Source organism: Bactrocera tryoni, chromosome 1, assembly GCF_016617805.1.
Source record: "Bactrocera tryoni isolate S06 chromosome 1, CSIRO_BtryS06_freeze2, whole genome shotgun sequence".
NCBI classification, from domain to species: Eukaryota; Metazoa; Arthropoda; class Insecta; order Diptera; family Tephritidae; genus Bactrocera; species Bactrocera tryoni.
In genome coordinates this window covers 29,518,044-29,533,108 of record NC_052499.1, presented here as the reverse complement: position 1 = coordinate 29,533,108, position 15,065 = coordinate 29,518,044, and the positions used below count along the sequence as shown (strand labels likewise).

The 15,065-nt window shown below is 38.5% G+C and overlaps 1 protein-coding gene across 2 annotated transcripts; it reads left to right on the top strand.

Moving 5' to 3' along the window:
• Positions 1-7,172: 7,172 nt before the first annotated feature.
• On the top strand, positions 7,173-14,572 carry LOC120777959 (defective chorion-1 protein, FC125 isoform). Of its 2 annotated transcripts, XM_040109588.1 has the most exons (6): positions 7,173-7,392; positions 7,464-7,643; positions 7,707-10,488; positions 10,555-10,940; positions 11,859-12,079; positions 13,974-14,572. In XM_040109588.1, the coding sequence occupies exons 1-6, from the start codon at positions 7,384-7,386 to the stop codon at positions 14,497-14,499; spliced, it is 4,104 nt and encodes a 1,367-aa protein (XP_039965522.1). In that variant the 5' UTR covers positions 7,173-7,383; the 3' UTR covers positions 14,500-14,572. The 2 variants fall into 2 exon arrangements, with proteins under 2 accessions (XP_039965522.1, XP_039965514.1); XM_040109580.1 differs by lacking the exon at positions 13,974-14,572 and having other exon boundaries at positions 11,845-11,935.
• The last annotated feature ends 493 nt before the right edge of the window (positions 14,573-15,065 follow it).

Here is a 15,065-nt window from a genome sequence, read left to right as displayed (position 1 = left end):
TAACCAGAACGGACACGGAATTTTTATCTGGCCAAGGACTGTCAACTCGACAGAATTTTGCCGCCAGAAGAACAACAACAACAACGTAATTGTGAGAGGTCGTGGCGGATAAAGTGCTGAACACATTGAGCGCTACACGACATGGCAGCACGACAGTGAACTGTAAATGGCGTCTTGAATCTTTCTACATAATCATTTGTAAGAAGGCAGCGCCATAACAATGGCCGGCATGTACACGAGACAACACAGCTGTCCATTTTGCATGTACACAATTTCGTTGTGGCCATAGTAATACCTTTCTTTTCAATGAAATTTTAGTATTTTGTTCAAAGTGAAATTTTTTATGCATAAAGTAAGAAAATAGGTAAATTTATTTGTTTTAAATTATCAATTGTTATTACAAATGATATAATTAAGCTATTTTATGCGTTTATTTGTAAAATAACGTCAAGTTTGTTGGAGCTTTGAATAATTTTACATTTTACATATTAGTGGCATCATCACTCTACCTCATCTCTCTACTGTCAACTCTACTGTCGTCCTACTGTCGTTGGCAAATATAAAAATATATTGAAGTTAGCGCGAGCGACAACTGTCGGCCTATTGTCGTGTAGTCGTGCAGCTGTCAAAATAACTGTGTCCATAAGAAAGTGTGTATTTTAATATTTGACAGATGTCGTTTGCAGTCTGTCGGCTCAATGTGTTCAGCACTTAAGTGTCAAATTTTGTCGGAAAACGCAATTGTAAGGAAGGGTTAAGTTCGGGTGTAATCGACCATTTGATACTCTTGCACATGTAAGGATTAAAGCCAGGGAAGTACCTTCAGGTACATAAAGCGTGTTAGTTATAAATCTGATAAATCGACCAACACTTTCGGTGAAAAGTCAACTAAAGGTACTGTTGTTAAAATATTCGGTACCTAGGGGCTTTAACAGGGGTCGAATCGTTACATCCGTGCACGGATCGGCAAACATACGAAAGAAAATTACGTGATACGTCAATCGTATGCGGTGATTGGCATTATTACATACGATAGCAAACGGATCGTACTATATTTTCAATTCGATCGTATTTTTCGGTCATAATAGACGTGGAACTGTCAAAAATGGCGAAATTTTTAATAAACTAACTAAAGCTAATTAAATATCAAAATGGATCCAACTTTGTTTTTTAGTTGAGCTCTAGTGAAAGTGATGGGGATAAAAAAAATAGTACGGGGAGAGCTAAGAGATCGTAGCAAAAGCGTAGGTATAAAAAAAACAAATTATGAAACCTCATTAACAAAATTTTCTTTGTAGATGTATCGTTGACCAAAGCATTGGAATCTTAAAAAGACGGTGGAGAATTTTAGGATATGGCGAGAGAGGAAGGTATCACCCTACAAAAGCGAGGCATTACATAACATCCGCATAAAATTTACAATAAGTTACGACCCTCAAAATTGCGGTTCTTATCACACACAAGAAATGGACACCGGGGTAGCGAACCGCCTCACCGCAATCGACCAAACGATAAGAGACCAAATGAAGTATTCTTTAATTAATTTAATTCCAAAATGTGTATGTCCTTTACCTTGTAAATAATTTTATTTTTAATGTCACCTAAAATACAAAAATTTTGTTAATATAAATAATTTATTTTTTTATTTTTAATGAGATATACCATTCATTGGTTTCTTATTTATGTTCTTTATTACTAAAAATTATAAAAACCATAAAATTTAAAAAAATTTGCTCACGTTTCTATTAATTTGTATATTACGATTGGTAATTGGCGTTCGAATGACGATTCGAACGAACGGATACGTTTATATACTCGTTCACGTATGTATGTCATCATGGCAGATTACGATAGAAGCGTTACGATCACGTATGTTATAATACGAAATACGGGCTTTTACGTGACGAGTGATACGTTCACGGATGTAACGATTCGACCCCAGTTTTTTTTTGGATTTGGACAATTTTTTGACCATAAGGTGGTTTACTCTAACCGCATTATTCGTGCAAAGTTTTATCCCGGTGCATTAATTGAAGAATCAGATGGAATTTAAGATTGTGTTATATGAGAAGTAGGTGTGGTAGTAGACCGATTTTACCAATTTTCACACTGTAACATAAAAATGTCAGAGGAATACTACCAGGGGTGCTGTGGAATCAGAATTGAAACCGATAAAAAAAAGTAGTAGGTGTCATGAATTCAGATATTATGGGTTTAATGTTCGAACTAGAATTTGTATCGGTTTTGGGTGTCATCGAAACCAATTTTATAGGTTTTGATATCAGAAATAAAGCAAGAAGATAATAGCTAATAAATGTGAATATTGCGTTGTTATTTCGGTGTGCTGTTAGACGGTTGAAAAAATGTAAGCTAAGAAATTAATTATTTCATTGTTACGTATTAATTAACTTTATCTTTTATAGGGGAAAACATAAGAACAGAACACAAAATACCATGCTAATTGAATTTATGGAAAGAAATCCAGACATAAAAGGATGGCTGCAAATGTGGTTCTATGACACTTAACACCATACGAAATGTGTATTTATTTAGTCGATAATGTGATATGATATGATAAAGTAACACAGAAGTAAATATGTATACTGTGATCTTGAACTCATTGTAAATTTTATTAGAATTGCTTTCACAAGATTTGCCACATTAGTACACAGCTGATTCGAATATTGGTTTTGCGTATGTACGAAAAGACGAACATCCAAACAGATTATATGGCACTATTGAAAATCAGAATTGGTTTGCAATTCTGACAGCTAAGCAAATCGGACTCCACAACACCCCTGTATATCTTAATTTAGTGCTTAGTTATGGCACTGCACAACAAAAACAGAACAACCCATTTTGACTGAATTTTAGTGTTTTATTTATTTTATAAGACCTTCTGTTTTCCAATTCTACAAATTTTTTAAATTATTCTGATCTACTAATGCTTTCCTTTTCTGGGCAGCCGTCTGACTTGACACCGTTTGTTCCAGAGCGTATAAGGAATACTCTTGTGTAGGTTATCTTCCCTTTGTTAAGTAATTTATTTTTGGTACATACATATCTTCTTCTTGATTAGCGTAAACACCGATTACGCGACTGTTGCTTGGTGCCAATTGGTGATTCCATCGAAGCCAGATCCTTCTCCACCTGGTCTTTTCAATGAAGTGAAGGTCTTCCTCTGTTACCCTCGGCGGATACTGCGTCGAATATTTTCAGAGGTGTGTTCGTTCATTCGGACGACATGACTTAGCCAGCGTAGCCGCTGTCTCTTAATTCGCTGAACTACATATGTCAATGTCGTCGCATATCTCATACAGCTCATCGTTCTATCGAATGCGATATTCGTCGTTTGCATTAGTTTGGAAATTGCTCAGGTACACTCGAGAATATATGTACACATGGTGCATTCCAAAGTAAACAGGACTTTTTGAATCTAGCGCCCCCTGGTGGCGCCATCTATATGTCGACTGGTGCATTAGAATCTGATATCTTTATCGATTGTGAGAATTTCATGACATTTCATCGATTGGAAGTGAAGTTATTGCGTTTTAAGTGTCAGTATGTTTGTGTTACCGGTGCGAAAATGAGCTTCGAACAAAGAGCCAATATTAAATTTTGTTTTGAAATTGGTAAAACTTTTACCGAAACATTTCAATTGACCAAACAACTTTATGGCGATGATTGCCTATTCTGTAGCAGAGTGCACGAGTGGTTTCAACGTTTTCAAAGTGGTAGTGGGAACATAAATGACGATCAACATGCGGGCCAATCAAAATCGGTGAAGACTGGAAACTCCATCGAAACTGTCCGTGAATTCATCAAAAATCAGTCGAAATCATTATTGAAATTGATGGAAATGGAATTGAACATCTCCAAAACATTGATTTATCGCATTTTGACCGAACATTTGGGCTTACGAAAGGTGTGTGCACGGTTTGTTCCGCACAAATTGACTGACGACCAAAAAATACTCTCATCGATCGACGTTTGTGACCGATTATTTTACCAAAAATCACATTTCCCCCCTGATATGACACCGTGCGACTTCTTCCTTTTCGGAAAAATGCATTTGCCCATGAAAGGAAAGCATTATGCAGACGTAGAGGACATTCAAAAGGCTTGCACCGACATACTGGTCGCCATACCAGCCAACGAGCTAAAACACTCGTTCGACATGCTTTTGGACCGCTGTATTGAAGCAGAGACTATTATGAATAAAATAAATTGATTTTGCCGAAAAAACCACTTGTTCTGTTTTTTTTAAGCCCTGTTTACTCTGGAACGCACCTTGTAAATAATAGTCACTGACAGACATATTCGTCACAAAGCTTGTAAGGCAAAACTATTGTACTTTGTAGCAACATCTTAATTCCTCTCCCAAGTAAATAGCGATTTTAAATTTCAATGAACGTTATTATTTTTTATTTATCATTTTACAATTTCTGTCACAAATTTAAACGGTGCTTTTTAAATATTTAAACTCAGTTGTATTCTGTGTTTTTTAAATCATACACTGGCCATAGTAATTACCTTCCGGAAAGCAGAATCCTCTTATAATATCCCGTTCAAGTGAAGGAAAGAGAGGTGCGATCGGGGACAACCCCTACCGGGATCGGAATTCTCAATTGCTGTAGCGATTATTTAGATTTTTCCTAGGGAAAAGCATTAAGTTAACTTTAATCGAAATCATTAGGTTCGGACCATAGGGAGAGGGGTGTTAAGTGAGTTGGTTTCATTTCTTATCTTATCTTCATTGGGCATGCAAACAGGTGATTAGTGTCATGCTGGGAGCCGTTATATACCGAACATACATTGTGACAAAAAAGTACCCGGAAATTGTAAATAAAACGCAAAATATATAATTATTCATCAATATTTATTTTGTCCTATCCCCACCAGATGTAATACACTTACGCCAACGATTTTTCCAGTCCTCGAAAAACTTTTCATAAGCAGTTTTTGGGATGGCCTTCCGCTCCTTTAGCGAATTTTGTTTTATCTCTTCGATTGACTGAAAACGGGTTCTATTCCGATGATTGTTTGCACGTCATACTCATAAACTCATGCTTCATCGGCAGTTATAACGTAAACCATGAACGTGGAATCGGAATTCGACTGTTTAAGCATGCTTTAAGAGACCAACTTTCCAAAATCATTGGACTCGTAAGAAATGTCGAGGTCTCTTGCCATCCTTCTAACACTTGCCTGACGATTTTCATGTGCACTGTGTAGGATATACACTTCAACAGTTGAAGAGGTTGAAGGTCGTCCAGTACGAGGTGTATCTTCAACCTTGGACCACTCGTAGGCTTGTAAATCATGTTAACAACAGCTTTTCCAACATTCGCAACGATTCCGCACACGAAATTTGGTTAAAAATACAAAATTAGGAACAAATTCTTTGTTCGATATTGTAAGCCATTGTAAAAATCGCAACGCACTACTGAGATGTACCGACTTAAGGGGTTAGGGGTAGTCAGAGGCACGAAAAAATGAGAAATTTCAGTATTTTTTTTGCTATCGTGTTATTTTACAAAAGCAGTAATAAGGCATTATTATAGAATGTGTTGATTTGAAGCTACGAAAATTAAAAAAAAAAACAAAATTTAATATCCAAAGTTATAGTTGTTTGTGTTGACCCAGTTCCAAAAAAGGTACTTGCGGTGACAACCATAAGTCCTTAGAGATTCATCTCAAATCAATCGGACGAAAAATATTAGTTTTATAAATAGATAATGCTGGGCCTGATCGAAGGATTTTTTTTTCAAAAATTAACAAAATAGCGGCCTCAGGAAATTCAAAAATTCAAAAGAAAAATCAACAGTTAATTGGTCTTAAAAAATCGAAATTTTTTAAAATAAAAAATCCTTCGATCAGGTCCGAGTTTATTATGTATTCTAAAAGCTGTATAAACTTCATTAAAATCTACTGAGCGGTTTCCGAGTTACAGTTGTCACCAGTTCAAAAAACATAGTTTTGAGAAAAACGCGTTTAAAGTTTCCTCGAGCGCTTTGAAGTGCCCGAGCTCTCTTTTATTTGTCGAATAACTCAAAACCTAATCGGATCAACGTGAAATTTTCTGAGAATATTTTAAGATATTCTCGAAAGAAGATACGTCACGAAAATTAATTTTTTGAAAATTCTGATTTCCCCCAAACCCCTTAAGGAACTGCTGTAAACAAACTGGTCGACAGATCGCTCTCATATTTGGCATAGTAATTGAGGACAGTCTTGCCATCTTAGCAAATACATTTTTTGAAATAAATTTAATTACAATTTCCGGGTGCTTTTTTGTCACAATATACATATGTTTTGTATGTCAGGGTTTTTTTTTGGACAGGTAGGAGTTTAACCTGCCACAGCCGTGGTCTTCGACAATAGATGTGCTGCGATAATGAAAATGACAAAACAAAATTTTAGCAATTTTAATTTCATTATCTGAAAAATTTTCTAGGAAGAACTGAGTATTTTTTCCAAATTAAATATGCATTAGCTTTTAATACTTTCAATATTTTGTTCGTGGTGAGCCTTCTTCTATATGGTGGAAATGCCCATACATATGTATGTACATACATATGTAGTTTTCTCACTATTTGTACATATGCGGAAATGTGCTATACTCATTTACATACATACATGTCGGTTAATTTATGGCAAAATATACACATGTATGCGTGTCTAACTCCCGCTTACTGTGCAAAAAATTATTATTGTCAATTGGTTACGATTATTGTAATTGTTATTTCTTTCAGTGGTTCGTATGCACTTATGTGTGTGTGTGTGTGCATGTACTGATGCATAAAACTTTTATTTTTGAAGAAAGCACGGAATTGCATACAAAAGAGTACGTACAGACGGCTTTCTTATTTGGTGCGTGCAATTTTGGGCCATTCGCTGCTGGCCTTTGCTCGACGATTTCAGAACCTTCACTATTGTTTTTACTGTGTTTTTTGCAGTTTCAGCTGCCTGCCGTTTGGCTGAAATTGGGCGCAAAAAGAAAATAACAAACCGAAATAAAAAACAAAACGTTGGCGAAACCACTTGCCACTTTTTTCGCTTTTACAATAATAATGTCAGAATAAAATATTCGACGTCTGCAATTTATTTGATCGCAAAAAATCTATTTGTGTATGCGGGCCAAGCGATTACGGTTAGTCAGAAGTTGAACGCGTTGGCGAGCGTGTGCCGGTGTCCAGTGTCAGGTATCTAGTGCAATACAAACGGATTAATAAGCAAGTGATACAAGTGAGACAAGACTAAAAGGATATTTATAACTGCAGGATAAAAGGAGATTTAATATAAGACTACTGAAAATACCATCAGTGCGTGTGTGTGTTCAAATTTTAAACGCGACCGAGTGATCGTAAATGCATTGGAGCCATGTTTTGGGTATGAATAATAAAAAAAAATGCTGAATGCGTTATTTGTTGTTGGTAAATTATTGCATATCCTAATTGTAGTGTAAACATTTTGCGGTGCTGGCATTTTTGCTGGCTTTATCGGTGTCCTCAAATGCATCGTCCCAAGACAAATCAACAACTGCAGCAGCGGAAACGACTCGAGATGAGGACACAATCGACTTGACGCCACCTGCAGACCTCACAACCGAAAAGGACGAAGATGAACGCGGTGCAGACCAGGTTTGAAATGTGCTTTTCTAGCAATAAATTTATACGACGAAATCGTCTACTTCTACTTCACAGATCGTGGGCCAGTCTTTGTTTCCACCGATCCTAGGACAGTCTATCTTGCCAACACCATTCAACTTGTTTAGTGCAATGTTTCCGGCGTTGAACTCCTTACTACTAATGGGTAACTTGTTCCCTGCCACGTCCCTTTTGGGCGCGCCCTCGTTATTGGGTTCAACACATCAATTAGGAGCTGCAGCGAGCGATGAGATGCCAGCCGATTCAAAGGTTGTTTTGGTGTTAGCTGAAGACCGTAATCCTAATGCTGCGATGAGAGCAGCCCATCAGGAAGCTGCACGAACAATTCGGCAAAATGATATGTTTAGTCAGTTCTTGGCTCAATTCGGTCAAGCTGATTTTGGGCAGATGTTAGCGCAGTCATTGGAACAAATGCAACAACAGAACCCCAATCAATTGTTACAGCAGAATGCTGGGCAGTTATTACAGCAATTTGTGCCGCAAGATTTCTCTCAGACGATGGGTCAACTTTTATCGCAAACATTTCAACAGTTCCCCGGTTTAGATATGTCACAGCTTCCAATGTTAGGGCAGGCACCACCATCCACCGATCCTTCAGTAGGTTCAGCATTGCCGGAAGCGGAAGGTGAAGCCGCTGCTTCTGCAGGCGGTGCTGCACCACAAGCGCCTACGGGCTTCCAAATTCCAAATTTTCAGTCAGCCTTCGATGCAGGAACACAATTATTGGGTCAGGCTTTGCAACAACCAAATAGTGATTCAAGTTCTGGTTTCCAGTTGCCAAATTTTCAATCAGCTTTGGACGCAGGTACACAAATGCTGGGCCAGGCCTTTCAACAAGCTAATGCCGATGTAGCTTCTGGTGGATTTCAACTACCCAACTTTCAGTCTGTCATAGATACGAGTAACCAAATGCTGAGCCAGGGAGGCAGCTTATTTAATCTTCGTCCGCTGCAATCGCTAGATCCATCCACATCTGCATCAGATGCAGAACCAGCAGCTTCACAGATATCTGAAGTTCGTGTCAAACCGGATACCATTTCCATAGCTGACCATGACCAGAAAAGGCAAAAGGATGTGAATATGGATGAATTGAAAATGACGTCGGCCTTACAAAAAGCTCTTCTATATAAGAAATTACCAATTTTGTGGTTCCGCATTCCCGCTGATTCATCTGAAAAGGTTCATGACCTTGGAATGAAAGAACCCAATGCATCTAAAGTGAAAAATGTCGAAGAAAAGCAACTACAAACAAAGTTGAAAGCGTTCCAACGCCAAGTTATGACCGAATTGAAGCTCCTACAGGACATAGAACGTCAAGCTAAGGAAATGCGTGCAGCGTCATTGGGCTCAAAGTCGCAGAATTTTAAAGATGATGCTAATGCTAACACACATACTAGTATGTTGAGTAAGATACCAATTCATAAGATAACCCGCTCTGATATTGAGAAAGCTTTGAATGACGATTATGTCAAAAAGCTTTTGCATAAAGCCGCAATTGCGAATCGCAAAGAAGTTGGAAAGATGCCCATATATACGCCAAGTGGTATAAATATCAAACGCCAAACCTCTAAGTCAATGATGGCTCCACGACAAATGTCAAGAGATGACATTGTGCGCTTGATGGCCTATGCATATCGCATGGCAAGTGATAATGGAATTCGAATGTTGGAATCTTCAGAGAGTAAGAAGCCATCAGGCGACCCGGAATTAGATGGTAATCAAGCTTCCGGAGATACTTCCAAAACAACAGAACGTAAGTGGCCATCCGATGCAAAGACGCCAATGAATAGACAGTGGCTGAATGAAGAAAATCGGAATTCAGATGCAAAAGCTTTTAAACAGGATCCCCAGTTAATGCAAATGAGACAAATGTGGGCGGAGCCAAAGCCACAAGTAGCAATACAGCAGCCTATGATGATGCAGCAGATGCCAATGATGCAACAACATGAGATGCCTCAAATGGTAGCGAAGCAAGCTCCAATGGAATTACAACACATGCCGATGTCAATGATGCAACAACAACAGATGCCTCAGATGGTAGCGCAGCAAGCTCCAAAGGAGATGCAACATATACCGATGCCAATAATGCAACAACCACATATGTCAGCCCCCCAAGCTCCAATGGAGATGCGACAGATGTCAAGGACGATGCAAGAGCCCCGGATGGTAGCACAGCAAACACCTATGGAACAAATTCAAGAGCCACAGATGCTAGCACAGCAGGCGCCAATGCAGATTCAACAGATGCCGATGCCAATAATGCAGCAACAGCAGATGCCTCAGATGGTAGCACAACAACTTCCAATGGAGATACAACAAATGCCGATGCCAATGATGCAACAACTACAGATGCCTCAGATGGTAGCACAACAAGTTCCAATGGAGATACAACAGATGCCGATGCCAATGATGCAACAACAGCAGATGCCTCAGATGCTAGCGCAGCAAGCTCCAAATGAGATGCAACATATACCGATGCCTATGATGCAACAACCACATATGGAAGCCCAACAAGCTCCAATGGAAATGCGCCAGATGTCAAGGACGATGCAAGAGCCCCGGACGGTAGCGCAGCAAATACCGATGATGATGCAAAATCCTCGGGTAGCGATGCAGCAGCTGCCTATGCTAATGCAACACACGCCTATGATATCGCAACAACCTCAGACCGAGGTAATGCCGCAAATGGGTACACAAGACGGTACCATGATGTTGCAACAAATGTCGCCGGATATGCAACGGCACACCGAAGAACAAAACGTAGTCGGTGAGGCTACGCCACAAATGTCTGAGAATGCTGGAAAAGCTCGATTTAAAGGTAATCTATTTGGTATATTACGCGACAATATTACTCTCTTCCCCACTGACTCATTTGATCGATCAGGCGGCTCCGCTTTTGATGAATTCGATATGCTTGGACTGGGTGGAGGCCATGATAAAGGGAAAAAACAAAAACATGGATCACATTCTGGCTTGAGACCGACAATTATTAATTACTATTACAATGCCGGGGGCCGTCCATCGACTTATAACACTGGTGGCTATGGCGGTGGAAGTTCAGGCTATGGCTCAAGCAGCAAACCCAGCTATGGGGCGAGTTATGGTAGCGGTGGTAGTGAAGGTTATGGTACGCCTAACGCCTATGCTGGAAATGCACCAAGTTATGGAAGCTACGGTGCAAGTGCCGGAGGAAGCTACAGTAGCGGATCTTACAGAACTGCTGTTGGAGATGATGAAATAAGAGCAATGCTTCAGGAGCACTCACAAATGGTGAGCAATTTTAATCATTAAGTACTTGTGATTATCACATCTGTAGTGCCTCTTATAGTATTGTCGTGGACTCGTAGTTTGCTTAAATCTTAGACTTTTGAATATCCAATATCGAATTACCATAATTTCAATATTTGTTACCACCGTCAGCTTGTTTCTGTATTGATAAAAGGTTGAATATATGGTTCTGTGTATTTGGCAAAAATATTAACGTATAGGTCAGTGTCTGTAGACCTGAAATATATATGTACATTTTTTATCTATAATTGGCGTTTAAACCATTCCTGGATGTTTTTGGACTTCTTTTTCTAAAGCCGAAACTTGATATTGTCGGAAAACAAAAAAGGAATAAATGAGTTCACTCAGAAGTGGGGTCGCTATTTAAAAGTGTCTGGCGATCTGCTGTACTTGTCCCAACAGGAAAGATTATTTAAAAATAATATTAAAATTATTGCTAAGGTGGCAGCCCTTGGTCGGATAAAAGTCCGCACCTGTTTCAGTTACATAGATTTTATTGCCGCAGGAATAACTTCGGTACTTAGCGACACAAAACATATCCATTAAATAAGGCCAACTATCTATCTCGACTCCATTAATTTCACCTCTAAACTATAGCTGGCGCAAGCTGAATATATGTACATATCTTTAAGAAGAAATATTAATTAATGATCAACTGTCATCGTTTCGATTTCACACATACAAGTAGATATTGAAAATGCCGTATATCTTGAGAATACCTTTATGAATAGCCTATTTCCATATCTGTAACGTGTTTTATAGTGATAGTAGATAGATCATATTCATTCTATATCATTTATCATTTATCATTTAGTTACTAATTACTTCACTCATGCTCATCAAAATTTTGTTTTTGGTTTCCGTGCAAATTTCATATCATTAACAGGTGACGCATTTCAGAAAATGATGTCCGACATAGACCGCAACCCCGTTAATACCACAGTTGTGCCAAGTACAACAACTTACCAGGAAACGTCATCGGCCACTGAAAACATTAATCAAAAACAACCAACATCGCAGACGGAAACATCTTCAATTACTGATAAGCCAAAATCTACCACAACAACTACAATAACAACGCCTACAACTTCGGCAACCACAACTTCGTCAAAGTTAACAAGGTTAGATTGTAAGTTAAGACTAAACAGTATTTTAGCTAAAGGTAAAACTTACAAAGGAGACTGCATAAGGCATAAACGAAACGCTAATTATGGCACGCTGCAAGCGATTGACGCAAATTCTTTAAATGCGTTACGTAAAACGTATAAGGACTCATTAAAAGAGATAACGTTGAACCCCGATGAAGATCCGGCGGAAGCTCTGATGCGTTACAATGCCGCTTCCATTCGGGCTGCTTTGGAGGAGGCGAATAAAGCGCCAATGGAGATCAACACAGGCGGTGAAGACGCCACCACCATTGAGAGACATAACAATGAAGCGTATTACGATGGCGTCCAAATGCCTATTTTGAACCACGTTCCTACTCATTTACAGGTATTTTCAGAACCTACCCCTTATGTAGCTGATCAACATAGCCAGCGCAACAATTATAAGATCATCGACAGTGCTGTTCGTGAACCAGTTAACGTACAACCCCAAATGCAACAAATTCAACTACAAGAATGTGAAATTCTGAAAAGAAAACAGAATCATATGAAATCCGTAGAAAATAATAGTTTTCCGCCGGCTATTGTCGATCCTACAGATTCGCAGCACGCAAACGTTTCAAATGTGAATGAAACGCAAACATCTGAAAGTGAGCTCAGAACCGTGTTGGAGCTTATTAAGCAACAGATGCAAACGTGCTGTGACAAGTGTCGAGATCGAATTTTGGGCAACATAAAATCGAATATCAAGGCATTGCATTTTTACGAGAGTGTACAGAAGGATGAAGCGACGAGGATGCCTTCAAAAACAGCAGTATCGGCTTCAAACTCGAACTCCAAACGATGCAGGTATGATAACCAATTCGAAGAGTGGTTACGGGAAATGGAGGCCAAAGGGTATGAATCCAAGTATCTGACTAAGTCGCATCATTGGCAGTATTTGAACAGCGGTAAACTGGCTTTAGCTATGGAAAGCGGTGAATACGATCAGGAAAAAAACAATAGAGTTTCGAAGGAAACTAACGAACAGTATTTTAAACGCTATACTCCGCCAGGTATCCCGATGCATGATAAGGACCGGAAAAGTAAAACATTGTCAAACAAGAGTAAGGGTAAAGCATTTGGAAAAAAATTACCGGACCTGAACTACTCTATTAAAGAGCATGTGCATGTTGTGAACGATGAGTTGAGACATTTAAAGAAAAACTCTGAGGAAGTTACTCTCAGTCCATATGCCATGCGTGGTAAATTCAAGAGCAGTAGTGCTAGAAAGCACAGTGGCGCTGCACCTGTCACCGTACCGGTAAAATTTAACGCAATGTCGCAGCTAAGATCGTCTCTAAGCAATACAGCCGAAGAAAATAAGGCTAAAGTGGTGGAACTGTTAAGTTTACTCTACGATTTAAACCCAAGAACTGAGAGTACGACGAATGGTAAGCCCGCACAGCTCTCAGTTGTGGTTATGCCAATTTCGCCGGCAACTACGACCGCGAGTCCTGGTCAAGTTGCTACCACTGCTAGGGCACGAACAAAACGAATGCGTTCCCGACGAAAGCAGAAAGTAGAAAATGTTATAGCGACAAAGGTCGAACAAAGCAGTATCGCTAAATAGTGATAGAGAAGTCATATATTTATATAAATTATATTGATTATTCATAAGTTATATAGATAAATAAGGACCTATAATAATTAATCTCAAATTTCAAGGTCTGTTAAATAATACTTGCATAGCTGGTTTTAATTGTTTTATTTTGATTAAGTTTTCTTACTGCATTTAGAATTCCATTACAACGATTGCTCATTTTTGAAATTTCTCTTACATTTATCATTTCATGCTCACCCCATAAATGCGGCCAATGATCATCACATATCTCCATCTCCAAAACTCATTCAAAATCACGTTGATCAGCTCTAGTGTTAATCCAGAAAGTTCATCTTCTATGGATCCTGAAAATGTAGGGTCGATTTTCAGCTTCAGTCCGAATATCTTAACACCTTTTATGGAGTTACAATCTGTACCATTATATGAAAGCGATCCATGGAATCACAAATCGTATGATTTGCACTATCCTCTCTATGTGGGTGGTGGAAGTTATGAAGCATATTTAAATAGCAAACGCTTAAAACGGAATTCGCGTGGTTACACAAACAACATACTCACACCCAGTATTCTGGATCATTTCCTGAAAGTACGTGTGCAATTTGAAAAGAGCTTTCCGGAGCTTTATAAAAGCTTACGTGATCAACAGCGCGCTCTTAATTTGACCAGAGTATTTGTGAAACCGCCCGTGATACCTAAAACAGTGATGTACCCACCAACAGAATTGGGTGCTGCCGAATTGTTACCATCAGATCTCAGCTCCATTCAAAACATTGATCCCACTACTAAAAGCGAAGATGTTACAGACTATTTTTTATTTGATGATGATGATTAGAATAATGTGTCCTTGAAAGTGGCCTACCAAATATTTGTAATTGAGAAGTGTAAAATAAAATAAAATAATTAAATGTGTAAAATAGAATTATTTTTGTACAAATGAAGACTTAGGAATAATTGATGTGATTTTATAAGAGTCAAAAAGGTTATTTATCGTTCGGAGGCCGGCTATTTTATTAGATAACTCCGGAAAACTATTTTATTAGATAACTCTGAAACACATATGTATGTACCATAAATTGGTATACACACAAATTAAATGGAGTGATTTACCTTGGAGAAGTAACACAGAATAGATAGTTTGATCTCCTATGGAATTAACAGAAAGCAAAACGGCCGAAGTAAAATTGTAGACCTAATAAAAACGGGTTAACAAAGAACTAAAAATGAAAGTTAATCATCTAAGTGCTGTATTAGAAAAATAGGATTGCATAGTAAGAAGTTCAGCTACGCCACAGACACTATCCATGAGTCCATTCATTAGCTTGTATAAGCGGTAACTTGAATAAAAATTTAGATATATTGATGAAACTTGAGAGATGTGTTTCCAGGCACCCAAGAGGG